At 41.7% G+C, this 19,796-nt stretch overlaps 1 protein-coding gene across 6 annotated transcripts in view; it reads left to right on the top strand.

Moving 5' to 3' along the window:
* The window catches only part of LOC139745940 (uncharacterized), a 226,610-nt gene that overhangs the window by 44,468 nt on the left and 162,346 nt on the right, over window positions 1-19,796 (top strand). For 4 of the 6 annotated variants that reach the window (XM_071656634.1, XM_071656635.1, XM_071656633.1 and 1 more), the window contains exon 2: window positions 10,420-12,128. The exons of the other annotated variants lie outside the window; for them this stretch is intronic. In XM_071656634.1, the coding sequence (XP_071512735.1) occupies window positions 11,855-12,128 (274 nt within the window). In that variant the 5' untranslated portion in view covers window positions 10,420-11,854. The remainder of the gene's footprint in view (window positions 1-10,419; window positions 12,129-19,796) is intronic. 6 annotated transcript variants of the gene reach the window in all.

Below are 19,796 nucleotides of genomic sequence, written 5' to 3'. Positions count from 1 at the left end.
CAAGTGTTTACTTATGATCACTATTATTGACTTCCATCTACTCACAACACTTACACAACCCAAGTGTTTACTTATGATCACTATTATTGACTTCCATCTACTCACAACACTTACACAACCCAAGTGTTTACTTATGATCACTATTATTGACTTCCATCTACTCACAACACTTACACAACCCAAGTGTTTACTTATGATCACTATTATTGACTTCCATCTACTCACAACACTTACACAACCCAAGTGTTTACTTATGATCACTATTATTGACTTCCATCTACTCACAACACTTACACAACCCAAGTGTTTACTTATGATCACTATTATTGACTTCCATCTACTCACAACACTTACACAACCCAAGTGTTTACTTATGATCACTATTATTGACTTCCATCTACTCACAACACTTACACAACCCAAGTGTTTACTTATGATCACTATTATTGACTTCCATCTACTCACAACACTTACACAACCCAAGTGTTTACTTATGATCACTAGTATTGACTTCCATCTACTCACAACACTTACACAACCCAAGTGTTTACTTATGAGTAATTATGAATGTTCAGGCCACGTAAACACATGTATACATGTATATATGGATAGTGCAATAAGTGATGTATACATGTATATATGGATAGTGCAATAAGTGATGTATATATGGATAGTGCAATAAGTGATGTATATATGGATAGTGCAATAAGTGATGTATACATGTATATATGGATAGTGCAATAAGTGATGTATATATGGATAGTGCAATAAGTGATGTATATATGGATAGTGCAATAAGTGATGTATATATAGATAGTGCAATAAGTGATGTATATATGGATAGTGCAATAAGTGATGTATATATAGATAGTGCAATAAGTGATGTATACATGTATATATGGATAGTGCAATAAGTGATGTATATATGGATAGTGCAATAAGTGATGTATATACGGATAGTGCAATAAGTGATGTATATATAGATAGTGCAATAAGTGATGTATATATGGATAGTGCAATAAGTGATGTATATATAGATAGTGCAATAAGTGATGTATACATGTATATATGGATAGTGCAATAAGTGATGTATATATGGATAGTGCAATAAGTGATGTATATATGGATAGTGCAATAAGTGATGTATACATGTATATATGGATAGTGCAATAAGTGATGTATACATGTATATATGGACAGTGCAATATGTGATGTATACATGGATACATGGATAGTGCAATAAGTGATGTATACATGGATACATGGATAGTGCAATAAGTGATGTATACATGTATATATGGATATTGCAATAAGTGATGTATACATGTATACATGGATAGTGCAGTAAGTGATGTATACATGTATACATGGATAGTGCAATAAGTGATGTATACATGTATTTATGGATAATGCAATAAATGATGTATACATGTATACATGGATAGTGCAATAAGTGATGTATACATGTATATATGGATAGTGCAATAAGTGATGTATACATGTATATATGGATAGTGCAATAAGTGATGTATACATGTATACATGGATAGTGCAATAAGTGATGTATACATGTATAGTGCAATAAGTGATGTATACATGTATATATGGATAGTGCAATAAGTGATGTATACATGTATACATGGATAGTGCAATAAGTGATGTATATATGGATAGTGCAATAAGTGATGTATACATGTATAGTGCAATAAGTGATGTATACATGTATATATGGATAGTGCAATAAGTGATGTATACATGTATATATGGATAGTGCAATAAGTGATGTATACATGTATAGTGCAATAAGTGATGTATACATGTATACATGGATAGTGCAATAAGTGATGTATACATGTATAGTGCAATAAGTGATGTATACATGTATACATGGATAGTGCAATAAGTGATGTATACATGTATAGTGCAATAAGTGATGTATACATGTATAGTGCAATAAGTGATGTATACATGTATATATGGATAGTGCAATAAGTGATGTATACATGTATATATGGATAGTGCAATAAGTGATGTATACATGTATATATGGATAGTGCAATAAGTGATGTATACATGTATACATGTATAGTGCAATAAGTGATGTATACATGTATACATGGATAGTGCAATAAGTGATGTATACATGTATAGTGCAATAAGTGATGTATACATGTATACATGGATAGTGCAATAAGTGATGCGGAGTTGATTGTTGACATGATGAGGTGTGAGGTTGTGGGAGACATGAGGTAATCAATGATTCCTTCACACTTGACCAAGAATAGTCCAGCCACTCACACAGCCGCCCACCACCTGCCTCACACTCACACAGCAGCCCACCACCTGCCTCACACTCACACAGCCGCCCACCACCTCCCTCACACTCACACAGCAGCCCACCACCTGCCTCACACTCACACAGCCGCCCACCACCTGCCTCACACTCACACAGCAGCCCACCACCTGCCTCACACTCACACAGCAGCCCACCACCTCCTCCCTCACACTCACACAGCCGCCCACCACCTCCTCCATCACACTCACACAGCCGCCCACCACCTGCCTCACACTCACACCGCAGCCCACCACCTCCTCCCTCACACTCACACAGCAGCCCACCACCTGCCTCACACTCACACAGCAGCCCACCACCTCCTCCCTCACACTCACACAGCCGCCCACCACCTCCTCCATCACACTCACACAGCCGCCCACCACCTGCCTCACACTCACACCGCAGCCCACCACCTCCTCCCTCACACTCACACAGCAGCCCACCACCTGCCTCACACTCACACAGCAGCCCACCACCTCCTCCCTCACACTCACACAGCCGCCCACCACCTGCCTCACACTCACACAGCAGCCCACCACCTGCCTCACACTCACACAGCCGCCCACCACCTGCCTCACACTCACACAGCAGCCCACCACCTCCTCCCTCACACTCACACAGCCGCCCACCACCTCCTCCATCACACTCACACAGCCGCCCACCACCTGCCTCACACTCACACAGCAGCCCACCACCTCCTCCCTCACACTCACACAGCAGCCCACCACCTGCCTCACACTCACACAGCAGCCCACCACCTCCTCCCTCACACTCACACAGCAGCCCACCACCTCCTCCATCACACTCACACAGCCGCCCACCACCTCCTCCCTCACACTCACACAGCCACCCACCACCTCCCTCACACTCACACAGCAGCCCACCACCTCCCTCACACTCACACAGCAGCCCACCACCTCCCTCACACTCACACAGCCACCCATCACCTGCCTCACACTCACACAGCAGCCCACCACCTCCCTCACACTCACACAGCAGCCCACCACCTCCTCCCTCACACTCACACAGCAGCCCACCACCTCCCTCACACTCACACAGCAGCCCACCACCTCCTCCCTCACACTCACACAGCCGCCCACCACCTGCCTCACACTCACACAGCCACCCACCACCTCCCTCACACTCACACAGCCGCCCACCACCTCCCTCACACTCACACAGCAGCCCACCACCTCCCTCACACTCACACAGCAGCCCACCACCTCCCTCACACTCACACAGCCACCCATCACCTGCCTCACACTCACACAGCAGCCCACCACCTCCCTCACACTCACACAGCAGCCCACCACCTCCTCCCTCACACTCACACAGCAGCCCACCACCTCCCTCACATTCACACAGCAGCCCACCACCTCCTCCCTCACACTCACACAGCCGCCCACCACCTGCCTCACACTCACACAGCCACCCACCACCTCCCTCACACTCACGCAGCAGCCCACCACCTCCCTCACACTCACACAGCAGCCCACCACCTCCCTCACACTCACACAGCCACCCATCACCTGCCTCACACTCACACAGCAGCCCACCACCTCCCTCACACTCACACAGCAGCCCACCACCTCCCTCACACTCACACAGCCACCCATCACCTGCCTCACACTCACACAGCAGCCCACCGCCTCCCTCACACTCACACAGCAGCCCACCACCTCCTCCCTCACACTCACACAGCCGCCCACCACCTCCCTCACACTCACACAGCAGCCGCCCACCACCTGCCTCACACTCACACGGCCGCCCACCTCCTCCTCCCGTGAGTGTAGAAGCCGTGAGTGTAGAAGCCGTGAGTGTAGAAGCCGTGAGTGTAATGACATGGTGTACACAACCTGGTACACATCATGACTGCTGCTCATGCCAGTATAACTTCATCATGATCGTAACTTAATGAAAGGTTATAAGTAGGTCTTGTAGTAAGGTCAAAGAATAGTAGTAAGTTACTTTAACTTAGTCAAAGAAAACTAGTTAGTCTAGTAGTTAAGGAAGGCTAGTAAGTCTAGTTGTGGTAGTAGCACAATATAGGTAAACAACCCAGTACAAGTTGTTTGATTGTTTGGTAAAGAATTATGTTAGTGTAATGGGTCATTATTATCATACAACATTATAACCTCAAGTGTAATGGGTCATTATTATCATACATCATAACCTCAAGTGTTATGGGTCATTATTATCATACATCATAACCTCAAGTGGTATGGGTCATTATTATCATACAACATTATAACCTCAAGTGTTATGGGTCATTATTATCATACAACATTATAACCTCAAGTGTAATGGGTCATTATTATCATACATCATAACCTCAAGTGGTATGGGTCATTATTATCATACAACATCATAACCTCAAGTGTAATGGGTCATTATTATCATACAACATTATAACCTCAAGTGTTATGGGTCATTATTATCATACAACATTATAACCTCAAGTGTAATGGGTCATTATTATCATACATCATAACCTCAAGTGGTATGGGTCATTATTATCATACAACATTATAACCTCAAGTGTTATGGGTCATTATTATCATACAACATTATAACCTCAAGTGTTATGGGTCATTATTATCATACAACATTATAACCTCAAGTGTTATGGGTCATTATTATCATACATCATAACCTCAAGTGGTATGGGTCATTATTATCATACAACATTATAACCTCAATTGTTATGGGTCATTATTATCATACAACATTATAACCTCAAGTGTTATGGGTCATTATTATCATACAACATTATAACCTCAAGTGTTATGGGTCATTATTATCATACAACATTATAACCTCAAGTGTCATGGGTCATTATTATCATACAACATTATAACCTCAAGTGTTATGGGTCATTATTATCATACAACATCATAACCTCAAGTGTTATGGGTCATTATTATCATACAACATTATAACCTCAAGTGTAATGGGTCATTATTATCATACAACATTATAACCTCAAGTGTTATGGGTCATTATTATCGTACAACATTATAACCTCAAGTGTCATGGGTCATTATTATCATACAACATTATAACCTCAAGTGTTATGGGTCATTATTATCATACAACATTATAACCTCAAGTGTTATGGGTCATTATTATCATACAACATTATAACCAAGTGTTATGGGTCATTATTATCATACAACATCATAACCTCAAGTGGTATGGGTCATTATTATCATACAACATTATAACCTCAAGTGTAATGGGTCATTATTATCATACAACATTATAACCTCAAGTGTTATGGGTCATTATTATCATACATCATAACCTCAAGTGTTATGGGTCATTATTATCATACATCATAACCTCAAGTGGTATGGGTCATTATTATCATACAACATTATAACCTCAAGTGTTATGGGTCATTATTATCATACATTATAACCTCAAGTGTTATGGGTCATTATTATCATACAACATTATAACCTCAAGTGTAATGGGTCATTATTATCATACATCATAACCTCAAGTGTTATGGGTCATTATTATCATACAACATTATAACCTCAAGTGGTATGGGTCATTATTATCATACAACATTATAACCTCAAGTGTTATGGGTCATTATTATCATACAACATTATAACCTCAAGTGTTATGGGTCATTATTATCATACAACATTATAACCTCAAGTGTTATGGGTCATTATTATCATACAACATTATAACCTCAAGTGTTATGGGTCATTATTATCATACATCATAACCTCAAGTGGTATGGGTCATTATTATCATACAACATTATAACCTCAAGTGTTATGGGTCATTATTATCATACAACATTATAACCTCAAGTGTTATGGGTCATTATTATCATACAACATTATAACCTCAAGTGTTATGGGTCATTATTATCATACAACATTATAACCTCAAGTGTAATGGGTCATTATTATCATACAACATTATAACCTCAAGTGTTATTGGTCATTATTATCATACAACATTATAACCTCAAGTGTTATGGGTCATTATTATCATACATCATAACCTCAAGTGGTATGGGTCATTATTATCATACAACATTATAACCTCAAGTGTTATGGGTCATTATTATCATACATCATAACCTCAAGTGTTATGGGTCATTATTATCATACATCATAACCTCAAGTGTTATGGGTCATTATTATCATACAACATTATAACCTCAAGTGTTATGGGTCATTATTATCATACAACATTATAACCTCAAGTGTCATGGGTCATTATTATCATACAACATTATAACCACAAGTGTTATGGGTCATTATTATCATACAACATTATAACCTCAAGTGTTATGGGTCATTATTATCATACAACATTATAACCTCAAGTGTCATGGGTCATTATTATCATACAACATTATAACCTCAAGTGTTATGGGTCATTATTATCATACAACATTATAACCTCAAGTGTTATTGGTCATTATTATCATACAACATTATAACCTCAAGTGTTATGGGTCATTATTATCATACAACATTATAACCACAAGTGTTATGGGTCATTATTATCATACAACATTATAACCTCAAGTGTTATGGGTCGTTATTATCATACAACATTATAACCTCAAGTGTCATGGGTAGATCAATACATCTTGATAATTAAGGTGAACAATATTACCCTAACCTGACCAGTAACATATCATGAGTGTTTGGTAACTACTAACAGAGATTTAACCAAGATTAACATAAGTTATTATCATCTGTTGGATGTTAACATTGCCTCGTTACAATACTACGTTAATATCGTCTCTTAACACATGAATTATGTAACATGAAATGTGAAATCGTAACGAACCATTTGACAACATTTCATCGTATGAAAGTTTCACTTGACAACAATGTTTATATTATACTATGATTGTTTACACTGTATGATAACTTTGAGTGTATGGTCTGGTTGTGTATGAGTTGTATGAGTGTATGGTCAGGTTGTGTATGAGTGTATGGTCAGGTTGTGTATGCATTGTATGAGTGTATGGTTAGGTTGCATATGAGTTGTATGAGTGTATGGTCAGGTTGTGTATGAGTTGTATGAGTGTATGGTCAGGTTGTGTATGAGTTGTATGAGTGTATGGTCAGGTTGTGTATGAGTTGTATGAGTGTATGGTTAGGTTGCGTATGAGTTGTATGAGTGTATGGTCAGGTTGTGTATGAGTTGTATGAGTGTATGGCCAGGTTGTGTATGAGTTGTATGAGTGTATGGTCAGGTTGTGTATGCATTGTATGAGTGTATGGTCAGGTTGCGTATGAGTTGTATGAGTGTATGGTCAGGTTGTGTATGAGTTGTATGAGTGTATGGTCAGGTTGTGTATGCATTGTATGAGTGTATGGTTAGGTTGCGTATGAGTTGTATGAGTGTATGGTCAGGTTGTGTATGAGTGTATGGTCAGGTTGTGTATGAGTTGACTGCAATATCATAACTTGTCTTCCATGATGGAATGACCCTAACCTAACCTAACCTAACCTAACCTAACCTAAATTAACCTCATCATTTGAATAAGTTGAATAAACCTCATAACATATTATAACTACCATATTGGATGGATTTACGTCATTGAGAGTAATACTCTACATACTACCATAATCATACATATATCATACTATGATCATACATATATCATACTATGATCATACATATATCATACTATGATCATACATATATCATACTATGATCATACATATATCATACTATGATCATACATGTATCATACTATAATCATACATATATCATACTATGATCATACATATATACTATGATCATACATATATCATACTATGATCATACATATATCATACTATGATCATACATGTATCATACTATAATCATACATATATCATACTATGATCATACATATATCATACTATGATCATACATGTATCATACTATGATCATACATGTATCATACTATGATCATATATGTATCATACTATAATCATACATGTATCATACTATGATCATACATATATCATGCTTCTTCAAGGTTGGAAGGAAATCAAGTTATGTATGTATCTCGAGGAAGGTCATGATGAGTGAGTGTATGTATCTCGAGGAAGGTCATGATGAGTGAGTGTATGTGTCTCCAGGAAGGTCATGATGAGTGAGTGTATGTATCTCCAGGAAGGTCATGATGAGTGAGTGTATGTATCTCCAGGAAGGTCATGATGAGTGAGTGTATGTATCTCCAGGAAGGTCATGATGAGTGAGTGTATGTATCTCCAGGAAGGTCATGATGAGTGAGTGTATGTATCTCCAGGAAGGTCATGATGAGTGAGTGTATGTATCTCCAGGAAGGTCATGATGAGTGAGTGTATGTATCTCCAGGAAGGTCATGATGAGTGAGTGTATGTATCTCCAGGAAGGTCATGATGAGTGAGTGTATGTATCTCCAGGAAGGTCATGATGAGTGAGTGTATGTATCTCCAGGAAGGTCATGATGAGTGAGTGTATGTATCTCCAGGAAGGTCATGATGAGTGAGTGTATGTATCTCCAGGAAGGTCATGATGAGTGAGTGTATGTATCTCCAGGAAGGTCATGATGAGTGAGTGTATGTATCTCGAGGAAGGTCATGATGAGTGAGTGTATGTATCTCCAGGAAGGTCATGATGAGTGAGTGTATGTATCTCGAGGAAGGTCATGATGAGTGAGTGTATGTATCTCCAGGAAGGTCATGATGAGTGAGTGTATGTATCTCGAGGAAGGTCATGATGAGTGAGTGTATGTATCTCCAGGAAGGTCATGATGAGTGAGTGTATGTATCTCGAGGAAGGTCATGATGAGTGAGTGTATGTATCTCCAGGAAGGTCATGATGAGTGAGTGTATGTATCTCCAGGAAGGTCATGATGAGTGAGTGTATGTATCTCCAGGAAGGTCATGATGAGTGAGTGTATGTATCTCCAGGAAGGTCATGATGAGTGAGTGTATGTATCTCCAGGAAGGTCATGATGAGTGAGTGTATGTATCTCCAGGAAGGTCATGATGAGTGAGTGTATGTATCTCCAGGAAGGTCATGATGAGTGAGTGTATGTATCTCCAGGAAGGTCATGATGAGTGAGTGTATGTATCTCCAGGAAGGTCATGATGAGTGAGTGTATGTATCTCCAGGAAGGTCATGATGAGTGAGTGTATGTATCTCCAGGAAGGTCATGATGAGTGAGTGTATGTATCTCCAGGAAGGTCATGATGAGTGAGTGTATGTATCTCGAGGAAGGTCATGATGAGTGAGTGTATGTATCTCCAGGAAGGTCATGATGAGTGAGTGTATGTATCTCCAGGAAGGTCATGATGAGTGAGTGTATGTATCTCCAGGAAGGTCATGATGAGTGAGTGTATGTATCTCCAGGAAGGTCATGATGAGTGAGTGTATGTATCTCGAGGAAGGTCATGATGAGTGAGTGTATGTATCTCCAGGAAGGTCATGATGAGTGAGTGTATGTATCTCGAGGAAGGTCATGATGAGTGAGTGTATGTATCTCCAGGAAGGTCATGATGAGTGAGTGTATGTATCTCCAGGAAGGTCATGATGAGTGAGTGTATGTATCTCCAGGAAGGTCATGATGAGTGAGTGTATGTATCTCCAGGAAGGTCATGATGAGTGAGTGTATGTATCTCCAGGAAGGTCATGATGAGTGAGTGTATGTATCTCCAGGAAGGTCATGATGAGTGAGTGTATGTATCGCTTGAAGTTGTCATTCATGATTCGTAATACATGTTGACCTGAGCCACAGTGTCATATTATCTTTATCTATCCTAACTACTAACATGTTACTAACCTTCCTAGTGTTACTAACATGTTACTAACTTTCCTAGTGTTACTAACATGTTACTAACCTTCTTAGTGTTACTAACATGTTACTAACCTTCTTAGTGTTACTAACATGTTACTAACCTTCTTAGTGTTACTAACATGTTACTAACCTTCTTAGTGTTACTAACATGTTACTAACTTTCCTAGTGTTACTAACATGTTACTAACCTTCTTAGTGTTACTAACATGTTACTAACCTTCTTAGTGTTACTAACACCCTCTCTCTCTCCCCCTGGTGTTACCAGACCCGGAGCCAGACCCAGCCTGACGTGGCCGGCTGCTCCTGCCCCAGGGGTCGTCCTGCCCCAGGGGTCGTCCCGCCCCTGGGGTCGTGTGTAGGTCGTGTGGTGTGACCACGACCATCATGACTGTACCACCTGCTGACACCCGCACCGACTGGTGCCTCTACCTGCTGCCCAGGGAGGCACTCACCACCACCTGCTGACCCACCACCTGCTGACCCACCACCTGCTGACCCACCACCACGCCACGCGCGCCCACTGGCTAATACTGTGAATCACACTCCTCCTTGATGTGTATTTGACCTGGTGACCTGTCGTGTTACCATCTGTGACCCGGTGACCTGTCGTATTACCATCTGTGACCCGGTGACCTGTCGTGTTATCATCCGTTACCCGGTGACCTGTCGTGTTATCATCCGTTACCTACTGACTTGCTGTGTTATCATCTGTTATTCGGTGACCTGTCGTGTTACCATCTGTTATCCGGTGACCGGTGTTACCATCTGTTACCTGGTGACGTACTGTTACCATCTGTTACTTGGTGACCTACTGTGTGACAGTCTGTTACCTGGTGACCTTCTGTGTGACAGGCTGTTACCTAGTGACCTACTGTGTGACAGTCTGTTACCTGGTGACCTACTGTGTGACACTCTGTTACCTAGTGACCTACTGTGTGACAGTCTGTTACCTGGTGACCTACTGTGTGACAGTCTGTTACCTAGTGACCTACTGTGTGACAGTCTGTTACCTGGTGACCTACTGTGTGACACTCTGTTACCTAGTGACCTACTGTGTGACAGTCTGTTACCTGGTGACCTAGTTTGTAACGTTACTTGAGAGTGTTGACCAGGATTACCATCTGCTGGAAACGGTGACCAGGTGTTGAATGATGTGTGTTAGTGTAACCAGCTGGTGTTACCTCGTGGACAGCTGGTCACACACACACCTGCCAGTCATCACATGGTAACACCTGCCCACCACTTCACCCTCACACACGTGCACGTCAACACGTGCTACACCAGTTGACCCTCACACACGTGGACGTGAACACGTGCTACAGCAGTTTCCTGGGCGGACACGTGTTGTGGTGGGGACAGGTGTCTCTGCCTGAGTGAGGGAGGAACAGTTTGGTGGAGCACACAGCTCACCATGAAGGGATCACTACACTGTTATGGTGGAAGTATTGACCCATCTGGTCGTGTTGACCATGTGTGATGTTACAAGTGTAACTGTTGTGTTCCGTTAACGGGAAAGTGAACCATCTGCCGTTAATATACGGCGAAAGTCCACTGAGAAAACTTGATCCAGAACACGTTGTTGGTGAATTGGACTGTGTTGGTGAGAGTGAGGTCACGTGAGAGTGTTGGTGGCTGAGGACCGGCAGTGTTGGAGGAGGTGGTGAGCCTCCCACAGTGACACCCCGGGTGTTCCTCCCTCTATGTTGAGTGTTGGGGTTGAGGTAGGCAGGAGGTTGGGTGTGTGTGTCGGCAATCAACAGACCGCCGTAATGCTCTACTATTCCCTGGACCCACAGTTCAGCGCTCTCATCTTCTCGGTGTGTGCGCGGCATGAGAGATACTCACTCCTACCTGACCTTCTGACCTTCTACCCACACCCACACCTGACACCCTCTGACCTCCTGCCCTACGTACACACCCTGGGTGTACAGGTGGCTACACTCGCTGATCACTACGAATGTCTTCTTACACAAGGTAAGTCAGGAACCAAACATGTGGCATGACCCCATCACAACCATCTTCACTATATACGTGTTGTACTGTGGCATGACCCCATCACAACCATCTTCACTATATACATGTTGTACTGTGGCATGACCCCATCACAACCATCTTCACTATATACATGTTGTACTGTGGCATGACCCCATCACAACCATCTTCACTATATACATGTTGTACTGTGGCATGACCCCATCACAACCATCTTCACTATATACATGTTGTACTGTGGCATGACCCCATCACAACCATCTTCACTATATACATGTTGTACTGTGGCATGACCCCATCACAACCATCTTCACTATATACATGTTGTACTGTGGCATGACCCCATCACAACCATCTTCACTATATACATGTTGTACTGTGGCATGACCCCATCACAACCATCTTCACTATATACATGTTGTACTGTGGCATGACCCCATCACAACCATCTTCACTATATACATGTTGTACTGTGGCATGACCCCATCACAACCATCTTCACTATATACATGTTGTACTGTGGCATGACCCCATCACAACCATCTTCACTATATACATGTTGTACTGTGGCATGACCCCATCACAACCATCTTCACTATATACATGTTGTACTGTGGCATGACCCCATCACAACCATCTTCACTATGTACGTGTTTTACTGTGGCATGACCCCATCACAACCATCTTCACTATATACATGTTGTACTGTGGCATGACCCCATCACAACCATCTTCACTATATACATGTTGTACTGTGGCATGACCCCATCACAACCATCCTCACTATATACATGTTGTACTGTGGCATGACCCCATCACAACCATCTTCACTATATACATGTTGTACTGTGGCATGACCCCATCACAACCATCTTCACTATATACATGTTGTACTGTGGCATGACCCCATCACAACCATCTTCACTATATACATGTTGTACTGTGGCATGACCCCATCACAACCATCTTCACTATATACATGTTGTACTGTGGCATGACCCCATCACAACCATCTTCACTATATACATGTTGTACTGTGGCATGACCCCATCACAACCATCTTCACTATATACATGTTGTACTGTGGCATGACCCCATCACAACCATCTTCACTATATACATGTTGTACTGTGGCATGACCCCATCACAACCATCTTCACTATATACATGTTGTACTGTGGCATGACCCCATCACAACCATCTTCACTATATACATGTTGTACTGTGGCATGACCCCATCACAACCATCTTCACTATATACATGTTGTACTGTGGCATGACCCCATCACAACCATCTTCACTATATACATGTTGTACTGTGGCATGACCCCATCACAACCATCTTCACTATATATATGTTGTACTGTGGCATGACCCCATCACAACCATCTTCACTATGTACGTGTTTTACTGTGGCTGCCATTGTGGCCAGAGTGAGGCTTCCATTGTGGTCAGGGTGACCTGACCAGGTAACGTAACATGTGGGGTTCAGGCTCCACCATCACCAGGTAACGTAACATGTGGGGTTCAGGTGGTAGTGAGGTTATAATGGTTGTATTTGTCTTATTACGAGTCATGATGATGATATTATAGGAAATTATTACGAGTCTCTGTATCTACAGCTGGTTACATGATGACTGCTGTAGTGGTACAGCATAATGTGGTACAGCATAATGTGGTTACATGATGACTGCTGTAGTGGTACAGCATAATGTGGTACAGCATAATGTGGTTACATGATGACTGCTGTAGTGGTACAGCATAATGTGGTTACATGATGACTGCTGTAGTGGTACAGCATAATGTGGTACAGCATAATGTGGTTACATGATGACTGCTGTAGTGGTACAGCATAATGTGGTTACATGATGACTGCTGTTGTGGTACAGCATAATGTGGTTACATGATGACTGCTGTAGTGGTACAGCATAATGTGGTACAGCATAATGTGGTTACATGATGACTGCTGTAGTGGTACAGCATAATGTGGTTACATGATGACTGCTGTAGTGGTACAGCATAATGTGGTTACATGATGACTGCTGTAGTGGTACAGCATAATGTGGTTACATGATGACTGCTGTAGTGGTACAGCATAATGTGGTTACATGATGACTGCTGTAGTGGTACAGCATAATGTGGTACAGCATAATGTGGTTACATGATGACTGCTGTAGTGGTACAGCATAATGTGGTTACATGATGACTGCTGTAGTGGTACAGCATAATGTGGTTACATGATGACTGCTGTAGTGGTACAGCATAATGTGGTACAGCATAATGTGGTTACATGATGACTGCTGTAGTGGTACAGCATAATGTGGTTACATGATGACTGCTGTAGTGGTACAGCATAATGTGGTTACATGATGACTGCTGTAGTGGTACAGCATAATGTGGTACAGCATAATGTGGTTACATGATGACTGCTGTAGTGGTACAGCATAATGTGGTTACATGATGACTGCTGTGGTAGTACAGCATAATGTGGTACAGCATAATGTGGTTACAGATATGTGGTTATTTATTGTTCATTGGACTTGTTTAAGGAAAGGATTTGATCACAACTTTGTGTACATTACATCAACTGATGTTTGATTACACACACACACACACACACACACACACACACACACACACACACGTAAAACTTCCTCTCCTCACGTTACAACCATGCAGATGTATATATGTTACAACCATGCAGGTGTACATACGTTACAACCATGCAGATGTATATATGTTACAACCATGCAGGTGTATATATGTTACAACCATGCAGGTGTACATACGTTACAACCATGCAGGTGTACATACGTTACAACCATGCAGATGTATATATGTTACAACCATGCAGGTGTACATACGTTACAACCATGCAGATGTACATATGTTACAACCATGCAGGTGTACATACATTACAACCATGCAGGTGTACATATGTTACAACCATGCAGGTGTACATACGTTACAACCATGCAGATGTACATATGTTACAACCATGCAGGTGTACATACGTTACAACCATGCAGGTGTGCATGTGTTACAACCATGCAGGTGTACATATGTTACAACCATGCAGGTGTACATGTGTTACAACCATGCAGGTGTACATACGTTACAACCATGCAGGTGTACATGTGTTACAACCATGCAGGTGTACATACGTTACAACCATGCAGGTGTACATGTTACAACCATGCAGGTGTACATATGTTACAACCATGCAGATGTACATGTGTTACAACCATGCAGGTGTACATGTTTCAACCATGCAGATGTACATACGGTTCAACCATGCAGGTGTACATAAGTTACAACCATTCAGGTGTACATACGTTACAACCATGCAGGTGTACATACGTTACAACCATGCAGGTGTACATGTGTTACAACCATGCAGGTGTACATGTTACAACCATGCAGATGTACATACGGTTCAACCATGCAGGTGTACATAAGTTACAACCATTCAGGTGTACATACGTTACAACCATGCAGGTATACATATGTTACAACCATGCAGGTGTACATATGTTACAACCATCCAGATGTACATATGTTACAACCATTCAGGTGTACATATGTTACAACCATGCAGATGTACATACGTTACAACCATGCTGGTGTACATACGTTACAACCATTCAGGTGTACATACGTTTTAACCATGCAGGTGTACATACGTTTTAACCATGCAGGTATACATATGTTACAACCATGCAGGTTTACATATGTTACAACCATGCAGGTATACATATGTTACAACCATGCAGGTGTACATACGGTACAACCATGCAAGGTATACATATGTTACAACCATGCAGGTATACATATGTTACAACCATACAGGTGTACATATGTTACAACCATGCAGGTATACATATGTTACAACCATGCAGGTGTACATATGTTAAAACCATGCAGGTATACATATGTTACAACCATGCAGGTGTACATATGTTACAACCATGCAAGGTATACATATGTTACAACCATGCAGGTATACATATGTTACAACCATGCAGGTGTACATATGTTACAACCATGCATGTGTACATATGTTACAACCATGCAGGTGTACATATGTTACAACCATGCAGGTGTACATGTGTTACAACCATGCAGGTGTACATACGTTACAACCATGCAGGTGTACATATGTTACAACCATGCATATGTACATACGTTACAACCATGCAGGTGTGCATACGTTACAACCATGCAGGTGTACATACGTTACAACCATGCAGGTGTACATAAGGTACAACCATGCAGGTATACATACGTTACAACCATGCAGGTGTACATACGTTACAACCATGCAGGTGTGCATACGTTACAACCATGCATGTATTCATACGGTACAACCATGCAGGTGAACATACGTTACAACCATGCAGGTATACATATGTTACAACCATGCAGGTGTACATACGTTACAACCATGCAGGTGTACATACGTTACAACCATGCAGGTGTACATACGTTACAACCATGCAGGTGTACTTACGTTACAACCATGCAGTTGTACATACGTTGCAACCATGCAGGTGTACATACGCTGCAACCATGCAGATGTACATACGTTACAACCATGCAGGTGTACATACGTTACAACCATGCAGGTGAACATACGTTACAACCATGCAGGTGTACATACGTTACAACCATGCAGGTGAACATACGTTACAACCATGCAGGTGTACATACGTTACAGCCATGCAGGTGTACATACGTTACAACCATGCAGGTGTACATATGTTACAACCATGCATGTGTACATACGGTACAACCATGCAGGTGTACATACGTTACAACCATGCAGGTGTACATACGTTACAACCATGCAGGTGTACATATGTTACAACCATGCAGGTGTACATACGGTACAACCATGCAGGTGTACATACGGTACAACCATGCAGGTGTACATATGTTACAACCATGCAGGTGTACATATGTTACAACCATGCAGGTGTACATATGTTACAACCATGCAGGTGTACATACGGTACAATCATGCAGGTGTACATACGGTACAACCATGCATGTGTACATACGTTACAACCATGCAGGCGTACATACGTTACAATCATGCAGGTGTACATATGTTACAACCATGCAGGTGTACATACGTTACAACCATGCAGGTGTATATACGGTACAATCATGCAGGTGTACATACGGTACAATCATGCAGGTGTACATACGGTACAACCATGCAGGTGTACATACGTTACAACCATGCAGATGTACATACGTTACAAGCATGCAGGTGTACATACGTTACAACCATGCAGGTGTACATACGTTACAACCATGCAGATGTACATACGTTACAACCATGCAGGTGTACATACGTTACAACCATGCAGGTGTACATACGTTACAACCATGCAGATGTACATACGTTACAACCATGCAGGTGTACATACGTTACAACCATGCAGATGTACATACGTTACAACCATGCAGGTGTACATACGTTACAACCATGCAGGTGTACATACGTTACAACCATGCAGATGTACATACGTTACAACCATGCAGGTGTACATACGTTACAACCATGCAGATGTACATACGTTACAACCATGCAGGTGTACATACGTTACAACCATGCAGGTGTACATACGTTACAACCATGCAGGTGTCGTATGTATGACGTGAGCAGTTGTTAGTGTGAGGCTTCATTATATAACACCAGCTGCCACCCTCACACTCTACCTCACGGGTGTACACACCTCAGGTACGTAACCCGGGTGTAAACAGCCTCACGGGTACATAACCCGGGTGTACTCAGCCTCACGGGTACATAACCCGTACATACAGTGGCAGACCAGGTACGTGTGTTCACATATTACCTGACACAGTTGTTATGGCTTTGATATATTGAGTCACAACTTGTGTAAGATGTTGTGAAAGTTTAGTTTGATTGTGTTTAATGTGTCATGTTAAGTCGTGGGGTTATGAGTGGTTGTTGTGAGGTTATGAGTGAAGTCACTGATCTTGTGTTATGATTGTTGTAGTGTAGGTTGTTAACAATGTTATGGTGATTATCCTAGTGTGAGAAACATTCATGTGAGGAATGTATGAGGTACAAGTGTAGGGAAGTACATGATGATAGTTGTGAGTGTGTGATATAATTGATAATGAGGAAATATAGTGAGAAGTTCTTCACATCTGCCTCACTCGGTCTTGTATATAGTCTACCCTCCACACATTACTCACTACGTTTTCTCTTATACGTACCAACGCCCATTTTCTGTAATTTCGTTCTCAGTTATGTTGTAATGTTTACAGTTGTAAACACATGCCCAGCTGACCTGATGATATATATGGGTCATGTATGTTGTCTTCACATGAGGTGGACTGGATCATGAGGCAGGTCTTACTGCTTGTTATGAGGCAGGTCTTACTGCTTGTTATGAGGCAGGTCTTACTGCATGTTATGATGCAGGTCTTACTGCTTGTTATGAGGCAGGTCTTACTGCATGTTATGATGCAGGTCTTACTGCTTGTTATGAGGCAGGTCTTACTGCATGTTATGAGGCAGGTCTTACTGCATGTTATGATGCAGGTCTTACTGCATGTTATGATGCAGGTCTTACTGCATGTTATGAGGCAGGTCTTACTGCATGTTATGAGGCAGGTCTTACTGCTTGTTATGATGCAGGTCTTACTGCATGTTATGATGCAGGTCTTACTGCTTGTTATGATGCAGGTCTTACTGCATGTTATGAGGCAGGTCTTACTGCATGTTATGATGCAGGTCTTACTGCATGTTATGATGCAGGTCTTACTGCATGTTATGATGCAGGTCTTACTGCATGTTATGATGCAGGTCTTACTGCTTGTTATGATGCAGGTCTTACTGCATGTTATGAGGCAGGTCTTACTGCATGTTATGATGCAGGTCTTACTGCATGTTATGATGCAGGTCTTACTGCATGTTATGAGGCAGGTCTTACTGCATGTTATGATGCAGGTCTTACTGCTTGTTATGATGCAGGTCTTACTGCTTGTTATGAGGCAGGTCTTACTGCATGTTATGATGCAGGTCTTACTGCTTGTTATGAGGCAGGTCTTACTGCATGTTATGAGGCAGGTCTTACTGCATGTTATGATGCAGGTCTTACTGCATGTTATGATGCAGGTCTTACTGCATGTTATGAGGCAGGTCTTACTGCATGTTATGAGGCAGGTCTTACTGCATGTTATGATGCAGGTCTTACTGCATGTTATGATGCAGGTCTTACTGCTTGTTATGATGCAGGTCTTACTGCTTGTTATGATGCAGGTCTTACTGCTTGTTATGATGCAGGTCTTACTGCTTGTTATGATGCAGGTCTTACTGCATGTTATGATGCAGGTCTTACTGCTTGTTATGATGCAGGTCTTACTGCTTGTTATGATGCAGGTCTTACTGCATGTTATGATGCAGGTCTTACTGCATGTTATGATGCAGGTCTTACTGCTTGTTATGATGCAGGTCTTACTGCATGTTATGATGCAGGTCTTACTGCATGTTATGATGCAGGTCTTACTGCATGTTATGAGGCAGGTCTTACTGCATGTTATGATGCAGGTCTTACTGCATGTTATGATGCAGGTCTTACTGCATGTTATGATGCAGGTCTTACTGCATGT

The sequence above is a fragment of the Panulirus ornatus genome, chromosome 63, assembly GCF_036320965.1.
Source record: "Panulirus ornatus isolate Po-2019 chromosome 63, ASM3632096v1, whole genome shotgun sequence".
Taxonomy (NCBI): domain Eukaryota; kingdom Metazoa; phylum Arthropoda; class Malacostraca; order Decapoda; family Palinuridae; genus Panulirus; species Panulirus ornatus.
This window is presented reverse-complemented; position numbering and strand designations above follow the sequence as displayed.